Raw genomic sequence first — 20,494 nt, forward strand, 5'->3', positions numbered from 1 at the left:
AAGCAAGACCTGCATCCTTTTTCAATTTTTGTAAATGACATTTACTAATTCTTGGTCTTTTATTATTCCAAATAAAAGATAAAATAATAGAATCAATCCGATCAAAAAACTTCCTAGTCAAAAAAACAGGAATATTCTGAAATAAATATAAAAATTTCGGTAGAATCATCATTTTAACTATATGAATACGACCAACAAGTGAAAATGCATGAGAGTTTTAGATGGTTGTTCAGTAATCAACGTTGTTATGGAAATTGGGTGGGCAAGTGGATTAAATCCAATGGCAATTCAGAATATTCACCCTGCATCCGATTTATCTCTATATGTGTTTAATCCACCATCAGCTTGTGCAGGATTGGGACAGGTTTAACTGCCACCCATCAATAAGAGATAATTAAATCTTATTGTAATGATGTACTTGGAAATACCCATAAAACCCTTTGCTGCAGTCAAAGGACAGCGGTAACTATATCACATCCATTTAGGAGAGCGCCAACCACATCGTCAAGAATAATCAGCATCCTTTGGTGTTACTGCTTCGTATCTTATATCCAGCATTAGGGTAAAAAAAAATGGTCAGCCTAATTATGCTGCATGGAAAGGGAAGGGGGACATTATGGTCAAGACACGACACCAAACATCGTTGGGAAGCGGCAAGCAGAGGGAGAGAACAAGAAATGGGTGAGGCCAGGGCCTCACGACTCCAGGATCAAAGAGTCAGGACAATAAAAGATGAGACAAGAGGAGACAGAGGAGGAGAGTCATGCACGTCTCCAGGATCGGAGACAAAGAACAAACAGCAGAAGAGATGAAGAGACGGGGGATGAAAGGGCTGCATGTCTACAGAATGACAATGAGAGGCACAAGGGTGGCAGATAAACCAGAAACGATGCCATCAAAAGTGTCCATTGTTAAATGAGGAGCAGCTATATTTGCTTTGCGATGCGTTGTTCTTCTTTAATAAATGGAGGTTTTCTACTTCAGTTTCCAAAGCAAAGCGATACCAATAGCATTCAGGACAATTTAATGTTCATTCTGGTCACATCAGACTGCACTACCCTTCTCTCAAAGGGTGTCCCAACGGGTCACCCCGTTGTCCAGTCCCGAACAAAATCTGTCTCAAGACCACATTTGGAACAAGGAAAGGGAATCAATGAAAGGAAAGAACAAATTCCACATTATGCCAACTACTTCAAGTTTTGAAGCAGACTCAGCTACCAGATTTTGGATGGGGCAATAACAATGCAAAGACAATCTTCTGAGCTGGGCATGCTCATCTTGTCAGAGCTGTGGAGAATGGTACTTGTTGTTAAAGTTATCCCTTCCCCAAATTTAGCAGCATGACAAATGTGAACTTAGCAAACAATGAGATTGTCATTTAGCTTTGCTGAGTCAATAAATGGAGGGATAAATGGAGGGAAATGAACAGTCAACATTTTAGGCCGAGACCCTTGGTTACTTCCCATGTGTGACATACAACAACTAAATAAAATTATATTAAAAAAAAATTGCACAACCTTGTGTGGCATAGATTATACTGAATGTGTGGTCTCTCAGAAGCTTCTGTATGTTAACATGTTCTCATGGCACATTCTATTGTCCAATGAAATCAATACATTGCTGTTAGGTTTGTTAATAGGTTTTCAGGCAGCACCAATTCAGATTGAAGATGGATTACTCTTTATCAAAATAAAAACTTACTCTCAGCAAACTTTTTGATTCATGTGCAAATTATTTCATGTATTCCAAATTTTTTAGATTACTAAGTGCATATATCCCTCCAGGCATTGTGCTATTTTTGGGCTTTCTTTGTTATTTTTACATTGATATTAAAGAAATATTTCAAATTTTTGCAATTCTGCTAGAGAATCCAATTTTCAAAGGAATTAAGATTTTCCTGAGTTGTTAATCCTGTGTGGATGCTGTATGTATTGTAAGAACACTGCAAGCACTAAGCAATAATATCTAACGGTAGGGGAAAACCCAAGAGAAACAATACATTATCATCATTGTTATACAATCAAATTTCAAAGAAATGCAAAATGTGCAATATCACCATAGTTCTACTATTGATTATTGATATTTCTATGACAGAAGCATGACGATGACTACTTATGGGTCACTTTGTGTCATTTAGAAAATTTGACCAGACACCTCCTATTATCAGTCACGCCTGTTACACCAGCGCCAGCTCCACACCTAGACTCCGTGGGAAGACATAATTCCCTATGCAGTGTGTCCTTTGGAGCTGTGAAGGGAAATTTGGACCACAATGTTCCCAGGGGTACCACCACTGAGCATTTTCAGGATGGTGATGTTTTGCTACTGCAGCACTAACCTGGGAGATATGCTGGTGAATGAGAATCCTGAATCCTGTCTTCACTACATCCTCTTCCCAATTAAATCTATACTCTATGTTCCAAATCACCAACTTCTTCATCACCACAGATGTGCTGTCAAGTTTCAAAATGTAGTTTTCTCCCTCACACAAACAATTGGGAGGGAAAATGTGTCAATTGCTCTCTCTCCCTCCATGACCAGCAAAATCGCTTTGAAGTTCTAATCCAAGACCTACACTACCCCAATCTCACCACCATAGAATTGCCTACAAAATCAATTTATCTTTCCCCCAACCCCCATCACCTCTTCCTCCCATCACACAACTCTGAACTCAAATCTGTAGGAGTACCAGAGTATTCTTGTAACACAGACAGAAAGTGAATCACAGATCCAATGTCACCCTATACTGGCCAAAGACCCCATCAGGCTGAAGCCACAGGAGAGAAAGTGGAAGCAACACATTTTTGAAAAGGAAACTGTGCAAATCCTGCTTTCTTACAACTAAGGCCTCAGATGTCCAATACAATGAACTTTAAAATGTTGAGACAATGATCAAGATAGTTGTTGTCTCATATTTACACCTCTTCAGTACAACTATACACAAAAATCTCTAACCAATCATTTTTGTGCTTAAGTTTTTTTAACTGCAGTAAATAATTTTAATAAATAGAAAAGAAATAACTTTAATAAATTGAATATTTATTTCAACAATCAAGGTAACACCTACATACGTTTATATTACACAAAAGTCAAGGATATTCTAGTATCTGGACTTCATTTTAGTCCAGAAGGAATAAAAAGCAAAAAGCAAGTTTCAGATTATAAACACAAGAGATTCTGCAGATGCTGGAAATCCAGAGTAACACATACAAAATGATGGAGGAACTCAGCACATCAGGCAGCATAAATGGAGAGGAATAAAGAGTCAACATTTTGGGTTGAGACCCCTCATCTGATTTATTCATCTCCATGGATGCTGCTTTACTTTTTGAGTTCATCTAGCATATTGTGTATTTTCAGATGAAAAGACATATGATCCATTTATAAAAGCTATTAGGTGAAACAAGCCAGAAAATGTCTAATAAATCAGGATAATAGTATCATTTACTTTCTTGTTCAATGAATTTCACACAATGCTGACTTCACAAGACATTAGTCCGTCGACTGTACACTTTTCCATAGATGCTGCCTGGCCTGCTGAGTTCCTCCAGCATTTTGTGTGTGTTGCATGAGTTTAAATTTTGTACAGAGCCCTTACTGTCATATTTTAAAATTCCACTAGATTGTTCAAAGAAGAGGAGCAGTATTCTCCTCCCTTCATCACAAATGTCAGGGCACATCAAATGTACCTCTTTGTTTCTTAAATACTTCGAAATATTCTGAAAGGTACCATGTAAATCAAGACCTAACTTCAAACAACCTGCTGGCCTCAGATATATAAAAACAAACTGTTGGAGGAATTGAGTGGGTCAGAGGCAGCATCTGTGGAGAGAAAGGAATAACTAATGTCTCAGCTGGAACCACTGCATCAGGATTGAAGTTCTATTGGGAAGAGGGTGTTTCTGGATTCCAGTTTGACACTCAACAGCATTGTCCCTCAGACCTTAGTGAACAAACCTCAACTCCTCTGTCTAAATACACTATTGTACAACTGGGTGTTGGATTTTCTAACCAACAGCCCTCAGACAGTCAGGATGCACAATTGCTCCTCCCTTCCCATCATCCTCACACAGGTGCTATCCAGGGTTGTATGCTGAGTCCATTGCCCTACAACCCTGCTCACACATGACTGCATGGCCAATCATGTATGAGCAGAGTAATTACATTGTCAAGTTTGCTGATGAAACAGCAATGGTGGGGCTCATCACCAACAATGATGAGATGGTCTACAGAAAGGAGGTGGAAGAGCTTGAGGCCTGGTGCCACACAAATAACCTCTTCCTCAATGCTTCAAGATAAAGGAGATGGTTATCAACTTCAGGAGTACTCGCACCGCTCACACCCCTCTTTACATTGGCAACAGAACCATGGAAATTGTTTCAAACTCCTGACAGTGCATATTTTGCACAGCCTCTCATGGTCCCAGGACATGTCCTATACAATCAGGAACACATACCAATACCTCTACTTTCTGAGGAGACTGAAGACAGCTGGACCATGCACATCTACGCTCATGTCTTTCTACAGATGCACAGTAGAGAGCACCCTAACATGCTCTAACACTGCATGGTATGGAAACTGCACTGCAGCCAAGAGGAAGGCTTTACAATGGGTAGACAAAACTGCCCAACACATCACCGGCACCAGTCTGCCCTCCATCAAGGCCATAGTTACAAAAAGGGCCAGAAACATCATGAAGGATCCCACCCACTCTACTCATGGACTGTTTGTCCCTCTCCCATCAGGAAGGAGGCTATGTAGTATCCACACCAGAACCACCAGACTCAAAAAGTTACTTTTCCCAAGCAGTAAGGCTGATCAACACCTCCACCCACTAACCCACCCATCCACACCCCCATCCCACATTACCACTATTTTATCATTTCCTGTTAGGGTCACCCTACGTACAGACACTCCTGTGCCTAGCATCATTTTATCAATCTTTGTGTTCAAGCTATCTTATGTATTTATATTTATCTTTTTTTTACAGTATTGTGTTTCTTAATTTGTTTTTTTTTTGTGCTGCAGATGATCCTGAGTAACCATTATTTTGTTCTCCTTTACACTTGTGTACTGGAAACGACATTAAACAATCTTGAAATTTGAATGAGGTAGGGGCTGATAAGCCACAAGTAGACTTAGATGGAGTAAGGGATGACGGAATCTGGTGGAGCAGTAGTGGAGTTGGGAAACAGAGGCTAGGGTGGTAGGTGGAAACAGTCAAAAGAAAAAAATCAAGAAAAAAAGAGCAATGCGGGTAGGGGAAGCTGAAGGAAGAGAGAGGCTGTAGTGTAATAAGTGAAGACACATGAGATGCAAATTCTTTCAGATGCCACTGCTGAATCATGGTGATATTCTACAGGTATGTACAATACTTATAAATATACCTCGTTCCGTCATCAGGGATTCCGACCACCCAAATCATGCTCTATTCTTGCTGCTGCCATCAGGATGAAGGTACAGGAGCCTCAGGACTCACTCACCAAATTCAGAAACAGTTATTATCCCTCCACCATCAGGCTCTTGAACCAGAGGGGATACCTTTGCTCAACTTCACTTGCCCCATCACTGAACTGTTCCCACAGCTTATGGACTCACTTCCACGGTCTCTTCATCTCATGATTCACTATTTATCCTTTAGTTATTGGATTTATTGAGTATGCCCGTAAGAAAATGAATATCAGTGTTGTATATGGTAACATTTATCTACATTGATAATAAATTTACCTTGAACTTTAGGAAGTAAAAGAGACGATAAGTGGCCAAAAGGAGATGGCCAAGAGAAAGGGGAGGGCTCAAGACATTTAAAGTCAGTGGGGGAGCGATCAGACAAAAATTGGCACCATGGCTGATGCAACTGATAAACAGCTTGATAAAGATGCAGGTGCAGGGGTACAATGAAGTTAAAGTGCTCGGCATCAGAGAGAGAGAGAGAGAGAGATTCATGGGGGTCGATGTGAGGGGGGTTGGTGAAGACCTGGCAGGAGTTGGAGCTGGATAAGGCATCAGAAGAGGGAAGAGGAGTGAGGGTTCAAACTAGAGGGAAGTGGGAAGGGTGATGTTGAGGCTGTGGGGTGGGATATGAAGTTAGAGGGGGGGAGGGGGCATAGTGAGAATGGCAGCAGGAAAGGAAGGAGAATGCCTCAGCTGAGAGTCTGGAACCAGGCAGGAAAGTGAGGACATCAAGGCAGAGCGTCAGGAGCATGGGCTGGGTGAGAGAGCAAGAAAGTCCAGTGAACTGGACGAGAAATTGTGCTTTCATGAAATAACAATCATAATTTGATTCTAAAAGACATTGTAAATAGCCTATGGAGCCCTGCAATTTGATCCTAGAGATCAGAAAAACTTTGTCAATTCATTAAAAGGGAATGTAGCACTGACAAATCAAGCTGTTAATACATTGAATAGAAGCTGCATTGTTCTTTACTGATTTCTGGTTTTATACAGCATCTTGCTCTCATCATGATTACTCTGAGAATAATTTTTGCCACGTGGCTCATCAGGCTTATTGTACGATGTAACTCACATTCTGTTGCTCCCTCTTTCTTTGGAAGTGTGATGAACACTGATTTACTTAAATCATCAGGTATCTCCTCATGATCATAGATTTCATTTGCTATTTCTGCTATTTTCTCTTCTAAGGCCAGTATCATTTCAACAGCGATGTTGTCTGGGCCAGTTGTTCTGTTATGTTTTGTTTTATTTATGGCTACTCAAATTTCTGATTTTAGAATGCTAGATCCTTCCAGATTCTTCTTTATGTTTGGTTTTTCTGCTCTTTGGTCTTCAAAAAGTTCTTTTATATATTCTGTCCATCTTTTTAGGATTTCCTCTTTGCTCATAATTAAGCTGCCGTCTTTTGCCTTGATGCATCCACTTGCTGAGCAAGGTAATTTACCCGTTACTTCTTTAATCTTACTGTGCATCAACTTTGTTCCAGGGATATGGGTTTGTAGCATTTCTCACTTAGCCATCTGTCTTTAGCTTCTCTGCATTTTCTTTTTATTGTCTTATCAAGTTGTTAGTATTCTTCGCTGTCTCTCGGTTTGATGGTCTGTTTTTGTTGCATCAATTGTATTATATCTTCAGTTATCCATTTCTTCTTACTTTTCCATTCTTTTTGTGGGTTGGTTTCTTTTGCAGCTTCAACCATGGATTCTTTCAGTATGTCCCAGGAAGATTTGCCTCCTTCATCCTGCAGCAATTGAAAATGGTTTTTCACCTTGATTGTGTATTCTGTCTTCAGATGAGGGTTGTTTTGTAGTTGTTGATAATCCAGTGGTTCTGATCTTTTTGGTTTCTTTAATTTTCTCATCTTTATTTTCATTTTGCAAATGACTGGTATGTGGTCGCTTCCACAGTTTGCTCCAGGGTAGCTTTTAGATTGAGTTATCGAGTAATCATGATGAGAGCAAGATGCTGTATAAAACCAGAAATCAGTAAAGAACAATGCAGCTTTGTGGAAAACACTGGAACCAGAAATGCAATTTTCATGCTACAGATGATCTGTGAACGAGCCATCCAGGTACAAAAAGACATCTACCTATGTTTCATCGACTATACAAAAGCTTTTGACACTGTCAGACACCAAGATCTTCTGGAAATGTTTCAAGATCTTGACATTGATGGGAAAGATATACGTTTCTTAAGAAACTTATACTGGGACCACACAGCATCCATCAGAATAGAAGGAGAAGTGAATGAGTATGTGAATGTCGTGAGAGGAGTCAGGCAAGGTTGTGTCTCTTCACCAGACTTATTCAACCTGTATAGTGAAAATATCTTGAGAAGTATCAAAGACGTCAAAGGATTCACAATTGGAGGCCATAATATAAATAACATCAGATATGCTGATGACATCATACTAATAGCTGACTCAGAAACAAAACTTCAAGAACTACTCACTGTAGTGGCAGCAGAAAGTAATCGCAGAGGCCTCTCAATCAACACCAAGAAGACAGAAAGCATGGTCATCTCCAGAAAGACAAACATCCCACAATGTGTGATCAAGATCGGAAATACAAACATCAAACAAGTCAACAAATTGAGATACTTGGCAGCCTAATAACAAGTGATGGCAGGTGTGACACAGATATCAAATACAGAATAACAATGACAAAAGAAGCTTTCCAAAAAATGAAGACCATATTAACAGACAGAAAGATGAGCACGTACACTAAAAACAGAATACTGCAGTGCTACATTTATTCTATCCTGACTTATGGAAGTGAATGTTGGACCATTTCCCTAGCGATAGAAAAGAGACTAGAAGCAGCTGAATTATGGTTCTACAGGAGAATGTTAGAAATATCTTGGACAACACACACGCCAAATGAAGAAGTTCTCAGAACAGCCCAAGCAGTTAGATCAGTCATACCAACAATAAGAGAAAGACAACTCAGATTCCTAGGACACATCATGCGGAAAAATGAACTAGAAAAACTCACACTCTCTGGAAAGATCGAGGGGAGCAAACCCAGAGGAAGACCTCGGCTTATGTACATCAAAAGCCTAGCCAGGTGGTTACACATCGAGGAAATGGAAGTCATCCAAAGAATGAGGGATAGAACTATATGGAAAACCATGGTCATCAATGTCCGCATCGGATATGGTACCTAGACAGACAGACATTGAATAGAAACTGGTGTATTGGGTCCAGAAGTGATTGGGTTGCTTCCTGCTGTTTGGTTGTAAGGCTAGCTTATCACCTCAGTCAGACTAGCTGGAGGTAAATTTAAAAAAACTATAATGTGAATAAATCTAAGTGAGCCAAACTTTTCTAAATTTCTTTAGAAGAATCTGAAGGACAATATAAAGCAGTATTGCATTTATAGTTATCCAGATCTTGGTCCCTGAGCTCAGTCAAATATTGACTGGTTTACCTGGGGTAAATGACAAAATCTCAAAGAGCATCAGCATAGACATTAGGTGAGGAGGGATAGGGAAATTGAACCTATGGGGGTTGAGAAGATAATTGGGGATAGAGGATAGGCAGAAAAGTGGTTGGGGTGAGAGAAGGTTGGAAGGTTTCAGGGAGAAAAAGGAGAAATATTCAGTGAAGAAAGAGGTCAAGGGGAAGAGTGGGCAATAGATGGGGAAGAAACAACAGGCAGTTGGGAATAGAGCCAGGCAGGATGAGAAGAGATGAGCAGCAGTTTGAGGGGGGTGGGGGGGGTAGTGAATCAAAGACAGGTAGCACGAAGATGATCAGTGGAAGAAATGGGCAAAAGAAGGAGGGCATGATCATGGAGAGGAATGTAAGTTGGAGCATTGGAAAAGGGTAGAGAGATGACAGGTTTAAACAAGGAAGAAGACAACTGATTGCATGACTTAAGATGAGAGGGGAAAGATTTAAAAGGGATCTGAGGGTAAACTTTCATTCAGAGAGGTGAGTATATAGAATGAACTGCCAGAGGAAGCTGTAGAGGAGCGTACAATGATAATGTTTAAAAGACATTGTAATTGTACACATTTTTTTGAGTAGCGGCAATCAGCGATTGGAAGTATGAGAAAATGTAGCTCACTCAGGTTTGCCGATTGAGTACATAAGGCATCGATTCGCAGCATTTTGGTGTTTTGAATAGTGGCCAATCAAGGATCAGGATTGATTGGCGAGCAAATTAAAATAAGGCAGGAGCAAGAAATGCGGCCATTGTTAGAGCAGACAGTGTTAGAGTGGTTACTTGAGGCTTTGGCTCTTCGAGGTTTCAGCAAGGAGAGGCGGGTATGAGAGCAGACAAGAAAGCTGTAGGTAGATTTTTTTCCATGATTTATTTATTGTTTTCCATCTTTATATATGCACAGTTTGAACAGTGGGGATGCCAGATAGTATAGTTGAATGCTCCTCTTATGGGATGTGGGAGGGCAGGGAGACCTCCAGTGTCCTTGACAACTACACCTGTGAGAAGTGCATCCAGCCACGGCTTCCAACACTCCATGTTAAGAAGTTGGAGCTAGAACTGGATGAACTCTGGATCATTCAGGAGGCTGAAGGAGTGATTGATAGGACATATACAGAGGTATATGTCCAAGGCACAGGACACAGGGGACTGGGTGACAGTCAGGAAAAGGAAAGGGATTAAACAGCCAATGCAGAGTACCCCTGTGGCCATCCCCCTCAACAACAAATACACTTTGGATACTATTGTGGGGTTGACCAAGCAGAGGAAAGTCACAGCGGTTAGGTCTTTGGCAGTGAGTGTGGCTCTGTGACTCAGAAGGGAAGGGGGAAGAAGAGGTGAGCTGTTATAATAGAGGATTTGTTTGTTAGAGGAACATAAAGGAGGCTCTGGTGAATGAGATTCCCAGATGTTATGTTGCCTCCTGGGTGCCAAGGTCTAGGACACCTTGGATCAAGTCCTCAGCATTCTTAAGTGGGAAGGTGAGCACCCAGAGGTCATGATCCATGTGGGACATAAGTACAAAGAGTGATGAGGTTCTGCAAAGTGAGTTCAGGGAGTTAGGTCCTAAGCTGTTATCTCAGGATTGTTACCTTTGTCACATGCTGGTGAGGCCAGAGAAGGAAGATCATACAGTTTAACACATGGCTAAAGAGTTAGTTTAGGAGGGAGGGTGTCAGATTTTTGCATCATTGGGCTCTCTTCCAGGGTAGGTGGGTCCTGTACAGAAGAGACTGCTTGTACCTGAACTGGAGGGGGACTAATATCCCAGCAGGAAGGTTTGTTGATGCTGTATGCTGGTGGGGGTGGGGGTTAAACTAGAGTTGCATGGGTATGGGAACCAGAGTGCCAGAACAGATAGTGGAGAGGATGTGAAGACAGATATCGTTAAGACCTCAGACAAAGTCAGGAATCAGAAGGTTGATCATAGTGTGACTAGTGTCCTGAGATGTGTATATTTCAATACAATAAATATCATAGGAAAGACAGTTGAGCTCAGGGCATGGACCAACACATGGATTTATGATATTTTAGCCATGAGTGAAACTTGGCTGCAGGAGGGGCAGGACTGGCAACCTAATGTTCTGGGGTTCCATTGTTTTAGATGCGACAGGGTGTAAGGCATTTAAAAGGGGAAAGGTGGTGTTTCTAGACAGGGAAAATGTCATGGCTGTGCTCAATCAGGACAAACTGGAGAACTCATCCAATGAGGCTTTATGGGTGGAACTAATAAAGGTATAACAATGTTAAAGGGGTTATATTATAGACCAAGCAAAGTCTGCAGGATTTAGCAGAACAAATTTGTAGAGAGATTGCAACTATTACAAGAAACATAAGGTTGTTATAGTGGGTGATTTTAACTTCCTACATATTGACTGGCACACCCATACTGTAAAAGGATGAGATGAGATAGAGTTTATTAAATATGTTCAGGAAAGTTTTCTTAATTAGTACATAGAAGTCCCAAACAGAGAGAATGTGATACTGGAGCTCCTATTATGGAATGAAACAGGGCTGGTGACAAAAGTCTGTGTAAGAGAACACTTTGCATCTAGTGATCACAATGCCATTTAGTTTCAACAAAAACATGAAAAAGATCGCTCTGGTCCGTGAGTTGAGATTCTAAATTGGAGAAAAGCCAATATTGATGGTATAAGAAAGGATCTGACAAGTGTGGATTGGACAGGTTGTTTTCTGGCAAAAGTATACAGTATAAAGTTTGTATGTGCCTCTCAGAATAAAAGGTAAAGATAACAGGTTTAGGGAATCTTGGTTTTCAAGAGATATTGAGGCCCTGATTAAGAAAAAGGGAGATGCATAGTAGATATAGGCAGGTAGGAACAAATGAAGTACTTATAGAATACAAGAAATGAAAGAGAACATGTAAGAAAGAAATCAGGAGGGCTAAAAGAAGGCACAAGGTTGCACTAGCAGACAAGGTGAAGGAGAATCCCAATGGATTCTGCATATATTTTAAGAGCAAAAGGATTGCAAGAGACAAAATTGGTGCTCTGGAAGATCAGAATGGTAATCTCTGTGTGGAGCCGAAAGAGATGAAGGAGATCTTAAATGGATTTTTTTACATCTGTACTTACTCAAGAGATGGACACAGAGTCTATAGAAGTGAGATCATGGACCCTATACAGATTACAGAGGAGTAGGTTTGAAATATTGCTGAATATTGGTAGCTCAGGTTGGCTATTTGGAAGTTTGGTTGATTGCCAAGCTTGGCAAAATGTTTGCAGATGTTTCAGTTCCAATCGAGAAGCTATCAGGGTGTTGTCTCCCTAGAATGCCATCTTATATAGTCCTCCAGGGTCTGAATGGATATTGATTAGACACTGTCATCTGGTTGGCTGGTTCAAAACACTCTGGACAGTTTAGCAGTAGAAGATTCTGACTGGCTAGCTTCAAGGAAGGTCCACTGGAAGCATTTGTTTTGTTGTCCAGATCATGAGATTACTGAGGATTTGCTGATTGTCGATGTTGTTGTTTCTCTTTTCTCTGTAAGGGTTCATATACTGGATCTATGTTGATGTGCTTGTTGATAGATCCTTCTGTAGAGAACCACACTTTGAGAAATTCTCATTCTTTTTTTGTTCTTGCTTCTTGTTCTTCCTGGCATGGAGAGTGGAATGGCTGATAGGTAGGAGGCAGCGAGTGCGAATAAAAGGGGGCTTTTTTGGTTGACTGCTGGTGACCACTGGCGTTCCTCAGGGGTCAGTATTGGGATGGCTCCTTTTCACATTGTCAGTTATTTAGATAATGGAATTGCTGGCATTGTGGCAAAGCTTGTGGATGATAGGAAGATAGGTGGAAGGGTAGGTAGTGCTGAGGAAACAATGCAATTGCAGCAAGACTTAGATATATTGGAAGAATGGGCAAAAAAATAGCAGATGGAATACAGTGTTTGGAAATGTATGATAATGTATTTTGGTAAAAGGAATAATAGTGCAGACTATTATCTAAATGGAGAGGTTCAAATGTCAGAGGTACAGAGGGACTTTGGAGTGCTTGTGCAAGACTCCCAGAAGGTTAATTTACAGGTTGAGTCTATGGTAAAGAAGGCAAATGCAATGTTGGCATTTATTTCAAGGGGAACAGAATATAAAAGCAAGGAGATAATGCTGAGCCTTTATAAGGGACTAGTCAGACCGCACTTAGAGTATTGTTAACAGTTTTGGGCCCCATATCTTAAAAAGGATGTCTTGTCATTGGTGAGAGTCCAGAGGAGGTTCACAAGGATGATTCTGGGAATTAAGGGGTTAACATATGAGAAGTGTTTGGTAGCTTTGCGCCTGTACCCACTAGAATTTAGAAGAATGTAGAGTCTCATTGAAACATACTGAATGTTGGAAAGGACTACATAGGGTGGATGTGGAGAGGATCTATGGTTTCCTCTGGTAGGGGTATTCAGAACCAGAGCGCACAGCCTCAAAATTGAGGGCGACCTTTTTTTAACAGAGGCAAGGAGTAAGTCTTTTAGCTAGAGAGTAGTAAATCTGTGGAATGCTCTGCCACAGGCTGTGATGGAGGCCAAGTCCGTGTGTATATTTAAGGCGGAAGTTGATTGTTTCCTGATTGGTTAGGGCATCAAAGGATATGGCAAGAAGGCAGATGTATGGGGCTAAATGGGATCTGGGATCAGCCATGATGGAATGGCGAAGCAGACTCGATAGCTGACTGGTCTAATCCTGCTCCTATGCCTTATGAAGTCAAGACTCTGGCTGTCATCCGGTTGAAATGGTGTCTTTCCTCATCTTCATGAGCTGATACTGAGAAGGAGGAGGTATTTGCTTTCTTGAGACAAATTAGGGTGGATAAATCCCCATGGTCTGAGCAGATGTTCCCTCAGACCCTGAAATTGCAGGGGCCCTAGCAGATATATTTAAATCATCCTTAGCAACAGATGGGGGTCCTTAATGATGGATGCCACTTTTTTGAGGCATCGCTCCTTGAAGATGTCCTGGATGCTGGGGAGGTTTGTGTCCATGATGGAGATGACAGAGTTTACAACTTTCCGCAGCTTATAGCAATCCTGTGCAGTGTCCCCCCCCCCACCCCCCCATACTAGATGGTGATGTAACTAATTAGAATGCTCTCCACAGTGTATCTGTAGAAATGTTCTCCACAGTATATCTGTGCTCAGTGTCAGATGTGGGAAATCCTACAGACTCCCGGCCTCCCGGACAACCACATCTGCACCAGGTGCGTCAAGCTGCAGCTCCTTAGAGACCACGTTAGGGAACTGGGGCTGCAGCTTTATGACCTTCGTCCGGTCGGGGAGAGTGAGGAGGTGATAGAGAAGAGATATATGCAGGTAGTCACCCCGGGACCACAAGAGACAGAGAAGTGGGTAACAGTCAGGAGTGGGAAGAGCAAGAAGCAGGTACTAGAGAGTACACCAGTGGCTGTCCCCCTTAACAATAAGTATTCCTGCTTGAGTACTGTTGGGGGGGGAGTGGCCTACCTGGGGGAAGTAACAGTGATCGTGCCTCTGGCACAGAGTCTGGCCCTGTGGCTCAGATGGGGAGGGAAAGGAAGACGATGGCAGCAGTGATAGGGGACTCTATAGTTAGGGGGTCAGATAGGCGATTCTGTGGATGCAGGAAAGAAACGCAGGTGGTAGTTTGCCTCCCAGGTGTCAGGGTCCGGGATGTTTCTGATCGTGTCCACGATATCTTGAAGTGGGAAGGAGAACAGCTAGAGGTTGTGGTACATATTGGTACCAACGACATAGGTAGGAAAAGGGAGGAGGTCCTGAAAAAAGACCACAGGGAGTTAGGAAAGAAGTTGAGAAGTAGGACCTCAAAGGTAGTAACCTCGGGATTACTGCCTGTGCCACGTGCCAGTGAGTATGGGAATAGAATGAGGTGGAGGATAAATGTGTGGCTGAAGGATTGGAGCAGGGGGCAGGGATTCAGATTTCTGGATCATTGGGACCTCTTCTGGCATTGGGACCTCTTCTGGGGCAGGTGTGACCTGTACAAAAAGGACGGGTTGTACTTGAATCCGAGGGGGACCAATATCCTGGTGGGAAGATTTGCTAAGGCTATTGGGGAGAGTTTAAACTAGAATTGCTGGGGCGTGGGAACCGAACTGAAGTGACGGAGGAAAGGGAGATTGGCTCAAAAATAGAGAAAGTTTGGAGACAGTGCAAAAGGGAGGATAGGTAGGTGATAGAGAAGGGACGCACTCAGACCGATGGTTTCAGACATGTCTATTTTAATGCGAGGAGTATCACGAATAAAGCAGATGAGCTCAGAGCGTGGATCAGCACTTGGAGCTATAATGTTGTGGCCATTACAGAGACTTGGATGGTGCAGGGGCAGGAATGGCTACTTCAAGTGCCAGGCTTTAGATGTTTCAGAAAGGATAGGGAGGGAGGAAAAAGAGATGGGGGTGTGGCACTGTTGATCAGAGATAGTGTCACGACTGCAAAAAAGGAAGAAGTCATGGAGGGGTTGTCTACGGAGTCTCTGTGGGTGGAAGTTAGGAATACAAAGGGGTCATTAACTGTACTGGGTGTTTTTTATCGACTTAATTCTACTGGGTGTTTTTTATCGACCACCCAATCGTAACAGGGATATTGAAGAGCAGATAGGGTGACAGATTCTGGAAAGGAGTAATAATAACAGGTTTGTTGTGTTGGGAGATTTTAATTTCCCAAATATTGATTGGCATCTCCCTAGAGTGAGGAGTTTAGATGGGGTGGAGTTACCTAGGTGTGTTCAGGAAGGTTTCTTGACACAATATGTGGATAAGCCTACAAGAGGAGAGGCTGTACTTGATCTGGTATTGGGAAATGAACCTGGTTAGGTGTCAGGTCTCTCAGTGGGAGAGCATTTTGGAGATAATGATCACAATTCTATCTCCTTTTCCACAGAATTGAAGTGGGATAGGAACAGACAAGTTAGGGAAATGTTTAATTGGAGTAAGGGGAACTATGAGGCTATCAGCAGGAACTTGGAAGCATAAATTGGAAACAGATGTTCTCAGAGAAACATACTGAAGAAATGTGGCAAATGTTCAGGGGATATTTGCGTGGGGTTCTGAGTAGGTACATTCCAATGAGACATGGAAAGGATGGTATGGTACAAGATCCGTGGTGCACAAAGGCTGTTGTAAATCTAGTCAAGAAGGAAAGAGCCTACGAAAGGTTCAAAAAACTAGGTAATGATATGAATCTAGAAGATTATAAGGCTTGCAGGAAGGAGTTTAAGAATGAAATTAGGAGAGCCAGAAGGGACCATGAGAAGGCCTTGGCGGCCAGGATTAAGGAAAACCCCAAGGCATTCTACAAGTATGTGAAGAGCAAGAGGATAAGACATGAGAGAATAGGACCAATCAAGGGTGACAATGGAAAAGTGTGTATGGAACCGGAAGAAATAGTGGAGGTACTTAATGGATACTTTGCTTCAGTATTCACTATGGGAAAGGATCTTGGTGATTGTAGGGATGACTTGCAGTGGACTGAAAAGCTTGAGAATATAGATATTAAGAAAGAGGATATGCTGGAGCTTTTGGAAAACATCAAGTTGAATAAGACACTGGAACCAGACAGGATGTACCCCAAGGCTACTGTGGGAAGCGAGAGAGGAGATTGCTGAGTCTCTGGCAAAGATCTTTGCATCATCAATGAGGACGGGAGAGATCCCAGAGAATTGGAGGATTGTGAATGTTGTTCCCTTATTCAAGAAAGGGAGTAGAGATATCCCAGGAAATTATAGGCCAGTGAGTCTTACTTCAGTGGTTGGTAAGTTGATGGAGAAGATCCTGAGAGGCAGAATTTATGAACATTTGTAGAGGCATAATATGATTCGGAATAGTCAACATGGCTTTGTCAAAGGCAGATCGTGCCTTACCAGCCTGACTGAATTTTTTGAGGATGTGACTAAGCACATTGATGAAGGTAGAGCCATAGATATAGTGTATATGGATTTTAGCAAGGCATTTGATAAGGTACCCCATGCAAGGCTGATTGAGAAAGTAAGGAGGCATGGGGATCCAAGGGGACATTGCTTTATGGATCCAGAACTGGCTTGCCCACAGAGGGCAAAGAGTGGTTGTAGACAGGTCATATTCTGCATGGAGGCCGGTGACCAATGGTGTGACTTAGGGATCTGTTCTGGGACCCCTACTCTTTGTGATTTTTATAAATGACCTGGATGAGGAAGTGGAGGGTTGTGTTAGTAAATTTGCTGATGACACAAAGGTTGGGTGTGTTGTGGATAGTGTGGAGGGCTGTCAGGGGTTACAGCAGGACACTGATAGGATGCAAAACTGGGCTGAGAGTGGCAGGTGGAGTTCAACCCAGTTAAGTGTGAGGTGGTTAATTTTGGTATGTCAAATATGATGGCAGAATATAGCATTAATGGCAAGACTCTTGGCAGTGTGGAGGATCAGAGGGATCTTGGGGTCCGAGTCCACAGGACACTCAATGCTGCTACGCAGGTTGACTCTGTGGTTAAGAAGGCTTACGGTGCATTGGCCTTCAGCAATCATGGGATTGAGTTTAAGAGCCGAGAGGTAATGTTGAAGCTATACAGGACACTGGTCAGACCCCACTTGGAGTACTGTGCTCAATTCTGGTCGCCGCACTATAGGAAGGACGTGGAAATCATAGAAAGGGTGCAGAGGAAATTTATAAGGATGTTGCCTGGATTGGGGAGCATGCCTTATGAGAATAGGTTGAATGAACTCGGCCTTTTCTCCTTGGAGCAATGGAGGATGAGAGGTGACTTGATAGAGGTGTACAAGATAATGAGAGGCATTGATCGTGTGGATAGTCAGAGGCTTTTCCCCAGGGCTGTATTGGCTAGCATGAGAGGGCATAGTTTTAAGGTGCTTTGAAGTAGGTACAGAGGAGATGTCAGAGGTAAGTTTTTTTACACAGAGAGTTGTGTGTGGAATGGGCTGCCGGCGGCTGAGGTGGAGGTGGAAACAGCAGGGTCTTTTAAGAGATTCCTGGATGGCTACATGGAGCTTAGTAAAATAGAGGGCTATGGGTAAAGCCGAGGTAGTTCTAAGATAGGGACATGTTCCGCACAGCTTTGTGGGCCAAAGGGCCTGTACTATGCTGTATGTTTTCTATGTTTCTAAATTTTCAATCGTCTTTGGTGAATATACCAAATCTTCTCAAACTCCCAATGCAATATAGCCACTGCCATGCCTCAAAAGCTGCTGGTAAGCCTTAATTGATGTGTAATTGAGAGCAAACTGATCCACTATCAATTACTCCAAAAGACTGGAAGTAGAGTAAATACTGAAAGGATTTTATTAACAGTAAAATGGATCCACATCCATGCTGTATGCCTGTCCTGGACTGAGGGAGGAGCAGTGACACAATCGCCTTTATTCAGGGGTTTGTGGGAGGAACCACAGGAGCAGTCAGCAGAGGGACGTGTCCAGGCATGTCCAGACAGGTAACCCAGTTACAACCTATATACATGGTTTACCACACAAACTGACCTACTGCATGACAGTATGGTACACTAGCTATAATAAGGTTGACCAAAAAGCACATCCGTGAGTAATCCAGACTGCACAGAACAACAATGAGACCAACGAGCAGATATTCAAGCCACCTATAATTCACACCACCTACAGTGAGTTCACCAAATCGTGATGGACTCATCTTACCCTAGTAATCACCTATTCAATATCCTACAATTCAACAGGAGATACAGAAACATCTCCGCAGACATTCAGACTGAAAAATAGCTTTTCCATAGGGCTGTTGTGCAACTGAACAATGTTCCACTTTAGAGCTCTTTGTTTTTAATTCAGTAGTTATTTAGGCATCACTCCTAATTACCTCATACATTTTATTAAATTTAGTAATTGAATTTCCAGTATGCTGCTTTGCACTGAATGAAGTAGCACTGCAATCTCACTGTCCTTGGGAATGACAATAAAGATCTAACAAAGAAATAAACAGATGGATAGATAGTGCAAAAGAGGAATAGCAAGTATCCATAAACTATTCAGAAATCTAATGACAAGAAGGGAAGAAACCGTTCCTAAAACATTGAATGTGGGTCTTTGGGCTCCTTTTCTCATTAATACGTTACAGACAGAAGTACTACAGCTTGAAGACCCACACGCAATGTTAATGTTGTGTATGTACATCACTATTACTACTTGAGGCCTAAAATATCCCTGGCACTTTTTTTTTTTACCCAACCTGCAGCTTTGCTTCACCCAACTAAATTCAGATTTTAAACAACCCGAATGAGGAGAAGCTGTCTAAAGTGTAAGGGTAACGAAGGTGAGAGAAGAGGGGGTGATGGATGGGAATGAGAGTGGGGGGGAGGAAGGGTGACAGCGTGAGAGGAGGCAGGGTGGTGGGAGGGAGATGAGAAGAGAGAGGGTGTGGAGTTGGGTGGGGCGGAGGGAAGATGAGGGGTGGCCAAGATAGATGGTGGAGGGGAAAGCAGGCAGGATGATTGGAGATGGAGAGGAGGGTGGGCAGGGAAGAAGGAAGGGTTAGGGGCAGGGGGCTGAGAGGAGGGAAGTTGAGGGATGGGGCTGACAGTGGGAAGAGAGAAGGTGGAGGGACAGTGGGTGGAAGTTGGAGGGGGCTGTTGGTTGTGCGGTGGGAGAAAGATGGAAAGGCAAGGTTACAGAAGGGTCGTTGGGAGAGGGGTGAGAGTGGGGCGGTAGGAGGAAGGGGAGGGACAGGGGCGTGTAGGGTCGGGAACATACGGGGAGGGTGATGAAGGTTGACGATGGAGATATGTTTACAGCCTGTTGAAAGACTCTCATTAGTACAACTCCACTCCCCTACCCGAGTACTGTCAGCGATTGCCTTCCCATTAACTTTGTGGTGCGATTTCGCAGTCCTGATCTTCGTTCGAGACGCCGCCATGCCCGATCCCCATGGAGACGGTAAAGCGGTGGGAGTCTCGGCGCGCAGCCGCAGAAGCGCCTCAGGGGACGTTGCTGGGGCGACTGGAATTGCTGGGTGATTTCTGTTATTTTGTTTTGTGACTTACTTTAACTATTTTATATTTTGAGGAAATCCATAAGCAGATTTTTCCCCCAATTTTATACTCTGTTTCTTTAGCAAACGGCCTATACGTGATTATAAATATTGGCCACTCTGCAATAGTTTTTCAGATTTTTAATAACCTGGTGCAAACTATTTCAAAATGTCATGAAGAACCCAAGTTTTTACAGTTATTTCTGCCCCGACGGCTTGAACAAAAAAAAAATTGAGTCACCCAAACCGAACCTACAACATATCGAGAAGAATATCTGGTTAGAGTACCCGGACCTGATACTCCCTGCTCCCTCGCTGCCAGCTTTGAAAAGCAGTAGTGTCGATGCCAGAAAATGTTCCATAATCCAGCACACAGGACGGTGGTGTTCGGACTGGTACATTTTCCGGGCCAACAAGATATCGGAGGAACTTCGGTATCGGGCAATATCTGCGGAGAGGAATGAAATTCTAAATTTCAGGTCGAGACCTAAACCCAGGAAATTCTGTAGATGCTCGATTGCGCTTGTTAATCAGGTTGAGACTTTTCGTCTGGAGAGAGAGCCAGAATACAATGGTGAGGGCAAGAGGTGGGTAAAGATTGGTAAACGGT

At 42.6% G+C, this 20,494-nt stretch overlaps 1 protein-coding gene across 2 annotated transcripts in view; it reads right to left on the minus strand.

The window, feature by feature from the left end:
- The window catches only part of cabcoco1 (ciliary associated calcium binding coiled-coil 1), a 100,551-nt gene extending 80,775 nt beyond the window's left edge, over positions 1–19,776 (minus strand). For both annotated transcript variants that reach the window (XM_072239715.1, XM_072239716.1), the window contains exon 1: positions 19,690–19,776. In XM_072239715.1, the coding sequence (XP_072095816.1) occupies positions 19,690–19,770 (81 nt within the window). In that variant the 5' untranslated portion in view covers positions 19,771–19,776. The remainder of the gene's footprint in view (positions 1–19,689) is intronic.
- Positions 19,777–20,494: the final 718 nt, after the last annotated feature.

Source organism: Mobula birostris, chromosome 21 (assembly GCF_030028105.1).
Source record: "Mobula birostris isolate sMobBir1 chromosome 21, sMobBir1.hap1, whole genome shotgun sequence".
NCBI classification, from domain to species: Eukaryota; Metazoa; Chordata; class Chondrichthyes; order Myliobatiformes; family Myliobatidae; genus Mobula; species Mobula birostris.